Source organism: Gigantopelta aegis, chromosome 3 (genome assembly GCF_016097555.1).
Source record: "Gigantopelta aegis isolate Gae_Host chromosome 3, Gae_host_genome, whole genome shotgun sequence".
NCBI lineage: Eukaryota > Metazoa > Mollusca > Gastropoda > Neomphalida > Peltospiridae > Gigantopelta > Gigantopelta aegis.
The window spans coordinates 9,982,393-9,999,363 of NC_054701.1; the positions used below are offsets into that span (position 1 = coordinate 9,982,393).

At 38.3% G+C, this 16,971-nt stretch overlaps 1 protein-coding gene across 2 annotated transcripts in view; it reads left to right on the plus strand.

The window, feature by feature from the left end:
* Positions 1-6,467, plus strand: part of LOC121367492 (prickle planar cell polarity protein 3-like) — a 155,843-nt gene extending 149,376 nt beyond the window's left edge. For both annotated transcript variants that reach the window (XM_041491694.1, XM_041491695.1), the window contains 3 exons: positions 704-955; positions 3,856-4,059; positions 4,999-6,467. In XM_041491694.1, the coding sequence (XP_041347628.1) occupies positions 704-955; positions 3,856-4,059; positions 4,999-6,399 (1,857 nt within the window). In that variant the 3' untranslated portion in view covers positions 6,400-6,467. The remainder of the gene's footprint in view (positions 1-703; positions 956-3,855; positions 4,060-4,998) is intronic.
* The last annotated feature ends 10,504 nt before the right edge of the window (positions 6,468-16,971 follow it).

The following is a 16,971-nucleotide window of genomic DNA, read 5'->3' on the forward strand; positions in this document are numbered from 1 at the left end:
GTTCATCAATACTTCAGTGCTTTGCCTACATCTACCCGTTCTCTGTTTCAGGTTCATCAATACTTCAGTGCTTTCACCAATACTTCAGTGCTTTGCCTACATCTACTCGTTCTCCGTTTCAGGTTCATCAATACTTCAGTGCTTTGCCTACATCTACTCGTTCTCCGTTTCAGGTTCATCAATACTTCAGTCCTTTGCCTACATCTACTCGTTCTCCGTTTCAGGTTCATCAATACTTCAGTCCTTTGCCTACATCTACTCGTTCTCTGTTTCAGGTTCATCAATACTTCAGTGCTTTGCCTACATCTACTCGTTCTCCGTTTCAGGTTCATCAATACTTCAGTGCTTTGCCTACATCTACCCGTTCTCTGTTTCAGGTTCATCAATACTTCAGTGCTTTCACCAATACTTCAGTGCTTTGCCTACATCTACTCGTTCTCCGTTTCAGGTTCACCAATACTTCAGTGTTTTGCCTACTTCTACTCGTTCTCCATTTGAGGTTCACCAATACTTCAGTGCTTTGCCTACATTTACTCGTTCTCCGTTTCAGGTTCATCAATACTTCAGTGCTTTGCCTACATCTACTCGTTCTCTGTTTCAGGTTCATCAATACTTCAGTGCTTTGCCTACATCTACTCGTTCTCTGTTTCAGGTTCACCAATACTTCAGTGCTTTGCCTACATCTACCCGTTCTCTGTTTCAGGTTCATCAATACTTCAGTGCTTTGCCTGATGGGAAGGTTCCGTACCTGAACAGCACCGGCGAGAAGTACCGCGTGCGACAGCTCCTGCAGCAGTTACCTCCCCATGACAACGAGGTGCGCTACTGCAACGTACTGTCAGAGGAGGAGAAACATGAACTGCGTATGTTCAGCACTCAGCGGAAGCGTGAGGCCCTAGGGCGGGGCAGTGTCCGCCCACTGCCCCTCATCATGCAGGGCACCGTCTGTACTCGGGTAATTACAGCTTTCATGGTTTTCGTGGTTCATGGTTTTTGTATTTTATGGTTTTCGTATTTCATGGTTTTGGCATTTTATCAGAGATTTATTTATCTAGAATATTTTGCCAGTGTCCTATGTCCAATGGAATTGAGAAAATTAGTGTGAGTAAATCACACTTGGGATATGTCTTCAGGCCACTGAATGATGTAGTACACAACTGATAAATTAATTTATTAGAACAGACGTAGTTAAATATATATATTTAGAATTTTTGGTACAAAAATGGGGAAATTTTCAGTGCCACTTTCTTTTCAGAAGGGACCTATGTTCTGACCCACAGAATGCCTGGATAAATCCCAGTTCATTTTTATTTTATTTTAGTCAAATCTTATGTACAGTAAACCTGTCTAAACCAGATCACACCGGTGACGTAATATTTATCTGATTTAGTTTACAGGGTCACATTTTAGAATTTAGAACATTCAGGACCATGAAATTTGGTTTGGTTTCGACAGGATTCCGGTTTGTTCAGGGTCTGGTTTATACAAGTTTCAAGTTTCTTATCAAGTACATAGCTGCATGATACGAGTCATGTGTGTGCAATTCATGCGATATGACTGCAGACTTCACTCGAGATATAAAACATATTTAATAATAAAAAGCGTAAAATGTTCTATATGCAGTGAAACTCCTAAACTGTACATTCATGGGATCAAGTAAAATGTTCTATATGCAGTGAAACTCCTAAACTGTACATTCATGGGATCAAGTAAAATGTTCTATATGCAGTGAAACTCCTAAACTGTACATTCATGGGATCAAGTAAAATGTTCTATATGCAGTGAAACTCCTAAACTGTACATTCATGGGATCAAGTAAAATGTTCTATATGCAGTGAAACTCCTAAACTGTACATTCATGGGATCAAGTAAAATGTTCTATATGCAGTGAAACTCCTAAACTGTACATTCATGGGATCAAGTAAAATGTTCTATATGCAGTGAAACTCCTAAACTGTACATTCATGGGATCAAGTAAAATGTTCTATATGCAGTGAAACTCCTAAACTGTACATTCATGGGATCAAGTAAAATGTTCTATATGCAGTGAAACTCCTAAACTGTACATTCATGGGATCAAGTAAAATGTTCTATATGCAGTGAAACTCCTAAACTGTACATTCATGGGATCAAGTAAAAATTCTGGTTTAAAGATATCTGGTTTAGAAAGGTTCTGTTTTGTACTTATAGGTAAAAAGAGACTGAAAAACTTCCATAAATTTAAAAAAAATTTTTAATCGAATTCTGGTTTTGATCAGTTAGTATAAACCCTGTTATTTAGGTAAGTGACATTACTACTGTGGAAATAACAGGGTTTTTTTTTACGGTTGGAATAACTGAGTTTACAATATGAACAAGCATTCTGTAACAGCACACAATAAAGCTATACACAAAATTTCAGCTCAATATCTTGAGGCATTGTAAAAAAAAGTCCAGAAAACTATATATGGGACAGACAGACAGACAGACAGACAAAAGGATGGAGATGAAACCTATAGTGCCCTCCAGTTGGTCCAGAAGGGGATTAATAACTATGATTGCTTAAGTAGATTATATTTGATATTTTGTGCCTCTTCATAAAAAAAAAACCCAGTTTATAACTGCATATTAGTCACATTCATGATTAAATGTGGGTTTTGAAATTCCCAGTAGTAATGACAGAAAATGTCATGTCTACCGTGGCATTTGTTTATAGCTCTACTTCTAAACCGAGTTACAACAGGTTAATTGCTTATTGGTCCAACAATGAACGTAATACTAGAGTCACTGATCCCAGCTTCTGGGGCACATACCTGTCCTGGTTTGCATAAAATACATTTTGAACTAGTACAAACATAATGGGACTGTGTGTATGTTTCAGCCCACCTAATTCAGCTTTTATAGGGTCTAGGCGGGCTATAAACAGCCCACCTAATTCAGCTTTTATAGGGTCTAGGCGGGCTATAAACAGCCCACCTAATTCAGCTTTTATAGGGTCTAGGCGGGCTAAAAACAGCCCACCTAATTCAGCTTTTTTAGGGTCTAGGCGGGCTAAAAACAGCCCACCTAATTCAGCTTTTATAGGGTCTAGGCGGGCTAAAAACAGCCCACCTAATTCAGCTTTTTAGGGTCTAGACAGGCTGTTTTTAACTGCCAGAGAAAAACTAATTTTGGGTGGACCTCTAAGAGTATGTTCACTCAATTTTCTGTACATTAAAACTATTCATTTGACATTTGACATTTTATGTTATGTCTTTTGTATGTTAAAATTAAACTTGTAACATTACACTTCAAATAGTTGCTCTTCTGTATAATTTTCAGTGTTTTAAAACTATTCATTTGATATTGCACATTTTATGTTATGTGGTCTTCTGCATATTAAAATGACACTTGTTATTTTGGGCTAGGCAGGCTATGGTTGGTGCTGGTACCTGAAATCCAGGGCCTGTGTTTCTTTATGATAGAATTCAATTTATTTATGTCAGTGTCAGTGTCCCATCCCTGGGTGTGAAATGGCGGGGTGTGAAATGGCGGTGTTTCCTGTGATGTAATATAATTTGTTTATTTCAGTGTCAGTGGCGCTTCCGGGGAGGGGTGGGTGGGTGGGGTAGGGAGATGGTTGTGTTTCCATGTGATGTAATATAATTTGTTTATATCAGTGTCAGTGGCGCTTCCGGGGTGAGGTGGGTGGGTGATAGAGTGAGATGGTTGTGTTTCCATGTGATATAATATAATTTGTTTATTTCAGTGTCAGTGCCACATCCCGGGTGGTGAGATGGCGGTGTTTACGTCGCAGGCAGGGCAGGACCTGCAACAGGGCAGGACCGGTGCTGGGGGGTGTTTTCCATGTGATATAATATAATTTGTTTATTCCAGTGTCAGTGCCACATCCCGGGGGGTGAGATGGCGGTGTTTGCGTCGCGGGCAGGGCAGGACCGGTGCTGGCACCCAGCGTGTTTCATCTGCTTCACATGTCACGAGCTGCTGGTTGACCTCATCTACTTCCACATGGACGGTGAGCTGTACTGCGGCCGTCACCACGCCGAACTCCTTAAACCACGATGCGCAGCCTGCGACGAGGTAAATATCACCTTGTTTGGGTTCACTATCATATACAACTGCCACAGGGGCACAGCGTGGTCTGGACCGGGTGGGGGTGGGTGTAGGGTGGGTGTGGGTGTGGGTGTGGGTGGGTGTTCAAATATGAAGCTTGTGGACCCATTGGTCTACATTTTCCCTGCATACTTATATGAATAGACAAATATGGTAAAAATAAACATTGTTTAAGGCTATGGGGAGGATGTTTCATCTGAAACCTCCAGCCTATACCTACTGACCCTCATAACTTCAGTGATGTCCACCATCTAGATGGTAAAAAATGTGTTTTATGGAGGCTCAGTCTGTTAAAACAATTTGTAATTTATATTTTACAGTGACTCAATCTTACATGTTATTTATTCTTGTTAAATCTTTCTAAACAGTTTCTGCTGTAACTGACTTAAGTATAGTCGGTTAAATGAGCATTGCATTAGTAAAATATTAAACTACTCATGAAAAGAAATATACACACTGGAAGGCATGTAACCTAGTAAATTATTACAAAATGTGATATCATATTTAGAATAAAACACAGTTACCTACATTTTGTAACAATTAATTTGTGGCAATCTATTTTGATGTGCTACATTTTTGTTTCTGAAAATATATTTGATACATGTATATGCAGATATTGTTGAAAACATGAATTTTTTTTTTTATGTTTATTTTTATTACGTTTATAGTCTAGGAATTGAGTGTTTTCAAAATACTAACTTTCACAAAATTAAAAAAATTTCATCACAGATCCCGTTGTGGCTTTTTATCCCTTTTCTATTGAAAATCACAACTAAATTATGTTATGAAATAAAAAAAAAGATCCATTTGATATTGTTGGGTGTCTGTGCTGCTGAACTGTCATTGAAAAAAAAACATACTCATTTCCTCTTCATAAACATTAAAATATTCTGTTTTGTTTTTCAGATTATATTTGCCGACGAGTGTACGGAGGCAGAGGGTCGCAGCTGGCACATGAAACACTTCTGCTGCTTCGAGTGCGACCACCAGCTCGGGGGTCAGCGGTACATCATGCGTGATGGCCGCCCGTATTGCTGCGGCTGTTTTGAGCAGATGTTCGCCGAGTACTGCGACACGTGCGGGGAACACATCGGGGTGGACCAGGGTCAGATGACCCATGAGGGCCAACACTGGCATGCCACCGACCACTGCTTCCGCTGCCACACCTGCCAGAAGTCGCTGCTGGGCCACCCGTTCCTGCCGAAACACGGCGTCATCTACTGCTCGGCGGCCTGCAGTCGGGCGGGGTCCATGCAGACCCAGACCCCCCGCCGGCCCGAGGACTACATCCAGGAGCTGCAGGCGGTGCGGGTGGGCTCCCCCGTCAGTCACGTGCTGCAGGAGGGGTGCGGGGAGATCCACCAGGTCCTCCGCCAGCAGTACACGATCTCCGACAGCGGGCCGTCGTCGGACCGCGACCAGGGCTACGCCACGAGCAGCAATAGCGAGGTGTACGCGCCAGGAATGTACGAAGTCCCGAACCAGATGGTGAGCATGAGTGAACCGGATGATCTGTATCATGTGAACCTGGACGGTCTCCTCGATGCTCTGCCCAGCCAGGAGGCGAAGACGCGCAACCGGCTGTCACAGTTCTCCATGCCGGACCTCGCCGGGGCGGAGCAGACTCCGCCCGACACCCCCGAGTATGACAGACCTATGAATATTACCTCACAGAGCAGGAGCAGGTCGGGCTCGGAGAAGAATCTGAGTGTGCACTACGCGACGATTAGTCCGAGACCAGTCCACAGTCCGGACCACGTGCACACGCCTCCCACGGGTGGTACGCCCCCCGCCAGTTGTACGACCGTGATCACGGGCTCCAATGACAGTCCTGTGTACCAAGGGCCGGCCAATGTGAGGTCGTACCCCGAGATGCCTCATGTTCGACAGGTCGGGCGCAGGGGGCGGGCTGGTGCTAGTGACATACCCCTCCCCGATGACAATAAGATGAACCCCATATCTCGCCCCCGCAGTAATAACCACCACCGACCTGCGCACCAGAATGGCTATCCCCGCAGCCGCAGTTTCGAAGGTCGGCCCAGTTCGGTGTCTGAGACGCGTGGTGCTACAGGCTCGAGTGGACACTATGCGCGGGGTGAGTATTTCAACTGGTACGACGATGACGATCGGTGCAGCACCTGTTCCAGTTCAAGTGATTCGGACGACTATTACTATTACGAGAGTCCGCGTAGGTATGGATCGAAAATCTCCTACGTCGACGATATGGGCATCGGACCCCATGGACAGTCTAGAACAATGCCCCGCAGCAGACACAAGCGGCGTAACAAACAGTGTGTCATATCGTGAAACGGGCTTTAATCAGTGATTGTGTAAATTATATTGCCACGTATTGACAGCATTACCATGTATATTAATGTGTGATGTATGTATATGTATATATATATATATATATATATATATATATATATATATATATATATATAAATGTTGTTTTTAATGTATGTTGTGTATATTATACACACACATGTGTGAAATGATGTGTTGATAGAACAAATTGGGTCACACACACATGGTTGTCAACACATCTGGCTTTAAAATGATGTGTGATGTGTTGAGCAGAACAAATTGGGTCACAGTCAAATGATGCATGGTGGTCAACACATCTGGCTTTACAAATTATTGACACACACACATTTGTGAAATGATGTGTTGAGCAGAACAAATTGGGTCACAGTCAAATGATGCATGGTGGTCAACACATCTGGCTTTACAAATTATTGACACACACACATTTGTGAAATGATGTGTTGAGCAGAACAAATTGGGTCACAGTCAAATGATGCATGGTGGTCAACACATCTGGCTTTAAAATTACTGACACACACACATTTGTGAAATGATGTGTTGAGCAGAACAAATTGGGTCACAGTCAAATGATGCATGGTGGTCAACACGTCTGGCTTTACAAATTACTGACACACACACATTTGTGAAATGATGTGCTGAGCAGAACAAATTGGGTCACAGTCAAATGATGCATGGTGGTCAACACATCTGGCTTTACAAATTACTGAACTACTTATACTTACTGAACTGTCTGGTATATGCACATACCCTGATCTCAGAAGACACTCTGTACAAGAAACATTGGTGATTGCAGCTGTCAGTGCAGAAGGAGCATCCAATTCAAAGATTCACCCACTCAACAACAAACGGGTGCAACAGATGGGATCAAAGCAGATCTGATATTTGACAACTGTGTCGTTAACAATTTAATGTTTTCATGTATTTGTACACATTTAAACCAAAATCAGTCAAGAAATCAAAAATGAAGCCAATTTTCATAAGGCCACTATGGTCATCGTGGTCTACTTTCATAGTACTGTTAAACTTCTATCTCTGTAGTGACCACTTGACTAACTGACAAAATGTTATCTTAATGAAGACATAATCCTTCTTTAACTGTTTAAATACATTCAGATGTATAACAAAGTGTCCTTGTTAAAAGGTGGTTGTTATGTGGGGTGCCTTCAGTATATATATTTGAAACTGCATGTAAAGAAAAGAAGATTTGAAACAACTGCTTTGAATTTGTCACTAGCTTTATATAGGAAAAACAAGATTCTCGAGGATTAGATCTGAAAACTATTATCCGAGGTCGTGATCTTGCCTTGATCTTTATACATATTGTGTAACAATAGTTTGTTGTTGTTAAACTGGCTATTGATATCTTTATCTAGTCACAATTGGGCTGATTATATTTTCTGTATGTATAAAAACTGTTCTTATATATATATATATATAATTTGTTGTGTGGATAACGGTATCAAGAAAGAGATCATTAGTTATGCAAATGTGATCATGTGATTTTTAGACTTGCATTTCTGCATGGCATTAAATATTGATGCAGTTCATTTTTAATTCTGTGACATTTTAACAATTCTTAAATTTCATGTCACCATATGTTGATATTTGATATACATACATGTTTATGCAAATACTAAAATAACTTGGTTTAAAAAAAGAAAGAAAAAACCACTGCTGAGGTTACAGTGGGGGAGGGATGTAGGGAGGGATGCCTTTACAGCCGTGGTGATGTACACCTTTCACTGTCCTTAACTCTACTGGAGTCTGAAAAACTGATGACCAAAGAATGAGTTATCTTTTGTACGGACTTCTTCACTGGTAATCAAGAATGTTAATAGTTCACTGGAAGTCTTAAAGGGACATTCCTGAGTTTGCTGCATTGTAAGATGTAATAAAATATTTCCACGATTAAACTTACATATTAAATATATTTTTTTGTTTAGAACATCGGTGTCTGTATATTCAATGTGTTTCTGGTCGTCTTAATATTTGTAAGAAGCGCAAACTGGATTTTGTCTTCAAATAATTTCGTACATACGAAAAAATAATATTTTAGGACATAAAATGAAATTTAACCTAGTACAAATATTAGAACGATCAGAAACACGTTTAATACACAGCCACTAATATTTTATGCAGACAAATATATTTGATATGTAATTACAATCGTTAAAAAGTCTCTGTTAGTCGATAACATCTTAAAACTTGCTGCAAACTCAGGAATGTCCCTTTAAAGACCATTCGAATTTTAGCAATTTTTAAATATGAGCAAATTTGTTTTTTAAGTTTGTGTACAAACTATTAAAGCTGCAATAGTTGTCTCTTCAGAATAATATTTTCAGTATTTACTTCCAGTGAAATTATGTGTGTACAGGAGTTGTGATCATTAATACATTGTCTACAATTTGGTTTTGGTACCTCACTGTTTAAAATTGGAACATTTTAATGAAGTATTTTATTTCTATTTATTGTCATTATTGTTATCATGCGCTATATTTGTGAGACGTGCAATATTATTCATCTCCACTGTTGAGTCAAATGGCATTTTGAAGGAATATGTACACACGGTCACCATTGAAAATATATTTTGGGGGTTCAGTCTTCCAAATAAAAGTTTTAAATGTATTATTATAAAAAATACTTCACAAAATATATTATTTTAAAATATACTTAATAAAGTCCACTGCGTAATAGGTTTATGAAAAAAACCAGTCTTAACTGAATTGCAAATTATATATCATGTTACTTCCCCTTTGTACAAATGTAAATGAAAAAATTATTTATTTAAAATAAAATGTAAATTGGATATTTACACCTTTTATCTATGCAAATAAAATGCTAAATTATGCTTTTTATTAATGTTTATAGTTTAAATAAATGTAAAATTCATATAATGCTATTTTTGGTAGTGTTCTATAGAGTTGTAACTTGATCTCTGTGTATCCAGTATTGGCCATCTGCCATGTGTTAAACGTGAAATACAGTTTGTAATTCAACTAGGAGTATTTTTTTAGATGTTATGATAAATCAGTCCCATTGTGTCAAGCCAAAGATGTGTATTAAAAACTCAGTTTTTTAACTAGTTTTTTAAAACTGTTATATCAAGTCTTCCCAGTGTACTGAAAGTCCTTGTGAAGTCTTGCTCTACATGCCTGTAGATATTTTAATGTAAAACAGTTAATTGTTAATTATAGGTGCTCTACTTACTTTTTGCATCCCTTTATTGCATTTTAATACTTTTTGTTGGAAAACTATGTTATCAGTGTCACTTACTTTGTTAAAATATAATGTTATTGACTGTTTTAAACTGAAGTGTTTGTACTGTTACAAATACTAGCATTTATTATTTTAAATCAAAGTTTTCCTAGCATGTTGGATGTAAAAAAAATATTACAATTTGTAGAAGTCTACCTATACCAGATACTTGTGTTTTAAATAAAGTTGATTTTAAAGCCAGTTTGTAAAATGTTCCTTGACTTGTATAGTCCTAAACATATTCCAAAAGTCTCTAGATGTTTTGTTTTACTCCTACTTGATTGTAATATGTTCTCAGTCTTGTATACTTGTAGGTACCGACACTATGTGTATAACAATATCCTAGCTGTGAAGCACAATGAAGTATATTTGATCTGGTTGAATGACTACAAATTAATTTTAAACAAAAAATACTTATTACCAGCCATTGTCAGTAGTATCTTCATAAATTTCAATTTACATTTTTCACACTTATTGGTATTTGTTTCTGAAAGAAATAGGCATCACTATTAAATTGTTTGAATTAATATTTTATAATTTGTTTAAAACTAAGCCACTTTAAATATTATTTTATCTTCTGTTTTTGATATGTACTAGTTTCAGTATGTAAAGATCTTGTTTTAGTTGTATTTTTATGCATGGAAAGAAATTACATGGTCTGTATATTATAAATAAACATGTGCAAACACAGGTTTAGATATCCAGCTGTTAGTCATGTTCATGTAATGTATGGAAATAAACCAACTGATGCAAACTGATAACAATGTGATTGAAGGCAGCCAACTACACTTGTAATTCTTGAATTTAAATGAAACATACCTGTATATTTTACACCAATGAAAAGGGGATATTTGGCAGAAGGTGTGTGCAGGAAGCTGGGGGTTGGGGGTGGGTGTATTACATATGGGGTGTGCTAGACCATTGATCAGGGTTTTAGAGAGGTTTGGGTCATGCTCCCTTGGAATAGACCTATATATTGAAAGAAAGAAAATTTGCATTTAAGACTTCATTTTAATCATTTACAGTTTTCCCATATGACATGAAAAGTCATTTTAACTGTGGGAAGTATTTGACATTAAGGACAAACATGTCAGTGTGTTGCTTAGTAGGAGGCAGACGGCAATAATGGATTGCTGCTGCTGCCGTTAACAATGTCTGTTTTCCATGCTTACTGTTATTAAACTTCTGCATTCAGTACATATAGCCAACTATTTTCTCAATGAGGTTCCTATTTTTAAAGTTAATGACCATGCTGCGTGCACTATATTTATGAGTCTTTTGTACTTTAGCAGCTAATATTTTAAAATACATGCTTCACATATTGTCAAAACTTTCATTTCATTAACTGCAGTATTTTGTGACTGGTATATCAGGTGGATATTTACTTTTACTCTTTAATATTTATTTCTAAATATCTCAGGCATTTTTGGTTGTTATGTCTTTTTTGCAATATCAATGTGTGGAATTAAAAAATGAAGCAATATAAATAAATCTAAATAAGATGAGATTCAGTCGTTACTGGCACCTCAAGAGCTAATACAATATTTTCAGGAATATGACTTTTCAACCTTTTATCTGACATTATTATTGTTATGTGTATAAAGTGAATTTCTCACAAAGTAGACTAACTTAGATATGAATGCTGAAAATAACCCATGGCATAGAGGTTTAAGTTTTTTTCTCTCAGTTACTAAGTAAAAAGGTGCGATATAGATATTACTTAACCTGCAGCGACAATGTCAGTTTATTCGTTTGCTTCTAGTAGTATGGTTTATAGTTGCACTTATGGATGTACACCACAATGCAGGTGAAATGTTGTTTGTTTTTTGTTAATTTAATTTAATTTAAATTTTAATTGAATTCTTTTTGGAGTTTATAAAATTAGTTTGTTTTAACATGCACTGAGATGAATGTCAATGCATGGAACTGTCAGTGACATCTAATAAGTTTATGGTATGTGAGACAGTTACTTCTGAGGATGTCTTGTTTAAAGGTTATTTCAGCTTTCATTTTTAACATGGTATCACGTCTTCATGTTTAAGCTTGTGAATGGTTAACTTATCTTGAGATGCTAAAGTTAAGATACCGTGCCTTTACAAAGTAAATTTAATTTCAGTGTGATTTCCATCTCTTGTGTGACTTCATTAAGCTTTGCTGCTGCTGTTGTGCATTGGCGTATTGTTATTGATGTTAGGATCACGTGACGTAATCAGTTTCACCCGGATGTTATATGTTTGAAACCATTATGTTCTGTACAGGAAGCTGAGTTTATTTTACGTAGACTATCATTCAAGTTTATGTTCTACGGAAATTGGTTGGTTGTGCCTTTGTGGTATGTTTATGTATAAATATGTAATAGTTATTAAATTATGCAAATAAAGATAATAAAACCGCATTTTTGTGTTTTAGTTTTCCTGTAATAATGATTTGTTAATAGCATAATAATAATAAACAAAATAATAATAATAATAATAAAATAAAATAAAATAAATAAATAAATAAACAAAACCAAAAAAACCCCACGTTTTAAGACTGTGCACGAAAAATAATGATGTCTGCCTCGGTGGCGTAGTGGTTAAGCCATCGGACTACAGGCTGGTAGGTACAGCTTCGCAGCCCGGTACCGGCTCCAACCCAGAGCGAGTTCTTAAGGGCTCAATGGGTAGGTGTAAGGCCACTACACCCTCTTCTCTCTCACTAACCACTAACCAACTAACAACTAACCTACTGTCCTCAACAGACAGTCCAGATAGCTGAGATGTGTGCCCAGGACAGCATGCTTGAACCTTAATTGGATATAAGCACGAAAATAAGTTGAAATGAAAAATGAATGTCTGCCGCTAACAAAGTATGTTTATGAAAGAAGCCAGACCACTGATAAATAATTTAAAACTTAGTAGTGTAGTTCTGGTATTATTATTTCACCACGACAAGTCACCGAGGGCATATAGCATGTTGTTTGTACGTATGTACGTAACGCACAATGATATTCTACAGACTCGGATAGGATCATGACATTACAAGATGATTTGAACACCAACATCATAACTCTAAAACTGCCTGGTGCAGATACACTAAAAAAATAAATAACTTGTTTAATGACACCACTAAGAGCATATTGATCAATTAATCATAGGCTATCAGCTGTCAAAAATTTGATAATTCTTTTAAGATACCTGCTACATTTTCCCAGAACAACGCATACCACAGCTCTTGATATACCAGTTGTGAGGCCCTGGTTGTGGCAGGAAATGATCCAGTGAGTTGGCCAAAGAGGTTTTATCCTACGTCCCAAGCACCCCAGGCCAAAACAAATATATATTATAGTATACTGTAATAAAGTCTGGATTGAATGGACTACTGACCTAGTAAATATAAATATAATATGTTTATTATTTGTTATTTTGAAAATTAATACATAATGTTTATGTTTTTTAGATTATTATTTTTATGTTTGTTGGTCTGTGTTTTTGTGGTTGTGGTGTGTGTGTGTGGAGGGGGGGGGGCTTGGTCCTAGTGGGGAGTTGTCTGGTAGTCCCGCCCCCCGCCTGCTCCCTGCTTTTGGCTACCTATACATAACCTGTTTCTTAAATTTGGTGGTGTTTGTTTTTGGCAAACATATTCTATTTTACGGGCATACTCCTTTTAGTATTTTTCTGTATTTTATTCCGATTTTATTGTTAATTAAAAATATATATAATTCAACAAGACAGGAGACTGTCATGTGCCTACAGTAGCAGCTTGGTTTTGTACCATTTGTTGCTGCTATGCGGTTTTTAAAGGTTAATTTAGGTGACTGCATCTTCGAATGACTTAAAGGAACAGACCATAGTTTTTAAACACTGCATATTTTGCTCTATTAGAGCCATAAAAGTGCTCGATTGATGCGCAGTTGGTCCGGGATCGATCCCCGTCAGTGGGCCTATTGGGCTATTATCTTGCTTTAGCCAGTGCACCACGACTGGTATATCAAAGGCCGTGGTATGTGTTATCCTGTCTGAGATGGTGCATATAAAAAGATCCTTTGCTACTAACAAAAAACATAGCGGGTTTCTTCTTTAAGACTATATGTCAAAATTACCAAATGTTTGACATCCAAGAGCCAATGATTAATAAATCAATGTGCTCTAGTGGTGGTGTTAAACAAAACAAACTTCCTCCTGGATCGTCCGAAAACGTTTTGCTTCACTCGACGGCACCAGACGTAAAATGCTCCTACAACAACCACTAAAGTCTTGCCTCTTTCTACAATATACTGGCCTCAGTGGCGTCGTGGCAGGCCATCGGTCTACAGGCTGGTAGGTACTGGGTTCGGATCCCAGTCGAGGCATGGGATTTTTAATCCAGATATCGACTCCAAACCCTGAGTGAGTGCTCCGCAAGGCTCAATGGGTAGGTGTAAACCACTTGCACCGACCAGTGATCCATAACTGGTTCAACAAAGGCCATGGTTTGTGCTATCCTGCCTGTGGGAAGTGCAAATAAAAGATCCCTTGTTGCTAATCGGAAGAGTAGCCCATGTAGTGGTGACAGCGGGTTTCCTCTCAAAATCTGTGTGGTCCTTAACCATATGTCTGACGCCATATAACCGTAAATAAAATGTGTTGAGTGCGTCGTTAAATAAAACATTTCTTTCTTTCTTTCTACAATATTTATCAACGTTGGATTCAAAGCAGTGCGTGCGCTGGACTAATGACCTTCAATAACCAACTTTAATAACCATTGGGTGATGCTATGCCAACACTGGACTAATGACCTTCAATAACCAACTTTAATAACCATTGGGTGATGCTATGCCCACACTGGACTAATGACCTTCAATAACCAACTTTAATAACCATTGGGTGATGCTATGCCAACACTGGACTAATGACCTTCAATAACCAACTTTAATAACCATTGGGTGATGCTATGCCAACACTGGACTAATGACCTTCAATAACCAACTTTAATAACCATTGGGTGATGATATGCCAACACTGGACTATTGACCTTCAATAACCAACTTTAATAACCATTGGGTGATGCTATGCCAACACTGGACTAATGACCTTCAATAACCAACTTTAATAACCATTGGGTGATGCTATGCCCACACTGGACTAATGACCTTCAATAACCAACTTTAATAACCATTGGGTGATGCTATGCCCACACTGGACTAATGACCTTCAATAACCAACTTTAATAACCATTGGGTGATGCTATGCCAACAATGGACTATTGACCTGCAACAACCAACTTTAATAACTATTGCCATCAAGGCGAAAGCCAGAATGTCTGGTCTGAGATCGCAATGTTGCGTAACGGGAGAAATAGGGTCACGCTATTTCCGGCCAGGTGGTGAGCTGAGTTTGTTGTTATTACGGTTTGTCAAGGTTATTTAACAAAGAAATTAAGCTTTTGGGGAGGAAAATCGATCCGGTATTCGTAGTACACAGGATTCGGTTTTAAAGGATTTTAAAGCACAGGCTATATACATGTAAATTCGGGACCAAACAATATGGCCGATGTAGACAGGAATCCGGGATAATCAGGGTCCGGTTTTGTCAGTTTCCACTGTATTTAACTATCTGATCTCTCCTGTGAGTCCAACCTGTCCACCCGAACCTCCTAAGGCAGTTAAAAGATTTAAATTGTAATATATTTAGTATATTTTTTTATGGGAAAACCCATTCAAAATTGTGCGCTATAATATTATAATAAAATTAAGTATTTGATAAAGTTTTCTTTTTGTTTTGGCGCTTCTAAAAGAACACCCTCCCACTTTTAATTAAAATTTAAAATTGCCCCATTATTTTAAGTATTTTCTGTCCCGGGTCAGGTCCCTGGCCATGCCCGAAACCGGTCCCGGAATAGATGCCCGAAACCTTCGTGATATATAGGCACGTTAAACAGTCTACTCACTGACTAACCTACTAAATAAAAATTATGCTTTTGACTTGTCCGAAAATGCTTTATTGAACCAGCTGTGTGGTAGACACGTTTGACATTTCAAATATACTAAACACCAAAAAGAAATGCAAGTAAGTTTGGTGTTTGTTTTTTTGTTTAACGACACCACTAGATCATACTGATTTATTAATAATCGCCTATTGGATGTCAAACATTTGGTAATTGTGACAGTCTCGGAGAGAAAACTCGCAACATTTTCCCAATAGTAGCAAAAGCTGTTTTGTTGTTTAATTCGGGGGAAAATCAGCCTTCCCCTTCCCCCCCCCCCCCCCCCCCCCCCCCCCCACACACACACACACTTTAAACAAAAATGGAGCCCGTACGCTTGTGCTGGAAAGCGCCTTCGACGTGATTAATCGTGGATTAATCCATTCGCCTAGTTAAACTAAACAAATCATAATATTTTTTTAATTTCCAATTTATAAAGATGATCGCACATGGGTAATACTACATTTCATCAGGCGAATTAATCATCATCTATTGGATGACAAACGTTTGGTAATTCTGACACGTAGTCATTAGAGAAATACACGCTACATTTTTCCAAAAGCAGCAAGGGATCTTTTATATGCACTTTCCCAAAGACAGGAAAGCACATACCAAGGCCTTTGTTCATTTGAATAGATCCACCGAGGTTGTCTACTACCGGTTTAACATACATACAGTCAGAGGATCGTGTATTAGGATCTTTAAAACAGGCAGGATAACACATACTACAGCTTTAGCAGGCTCGTGTATTAGGATCTTTAAAACAGGCAGGATAACACGTACTACAGCTTTAGCAGGCTCGTGTATTAGGATCTTTAAAACAGGCAGGATAACACGTACTACAGCTTTAGCAGGCTCGTGTATTAGGATCTTTAAAACAGGCAGGATAACACGTACTACAGCTTTAGCGGGCTCGTGTATTAGGATCTTTAAAACAGGCAGGATAACACGTACTACAGCTTTAGCGGGCTCGTGTATTGGGATCTTTAAAACAGGCAGGATAACACGTACTACAGCTTTAGCGGGCTCGTGTATTGGGATCTTTAAAACAGGCAGGATAACACGTACTACAGCTTTAGCGGGCTCGTGTATTGGGATCTTTAAAACAGGCAGGATAACACGTACTACAGCTTTAGCAGGCTCGTGTATTGGGATCTTTAAAACAGGCAGGATAACACGTACTACAGCTTTAGCAGGCTCGTGTATTGGGATCTTTAAAACAGGCAGGATAACACATACTACAGCTTTAGCAGGCTCGTGTATTGGGATCTTTAAAACAGGCAGGATAACACATACTACAGCTTTAGAGGGCTCGTGTATTGGGATCTTTAAAACAGGCAGGATAACACATAC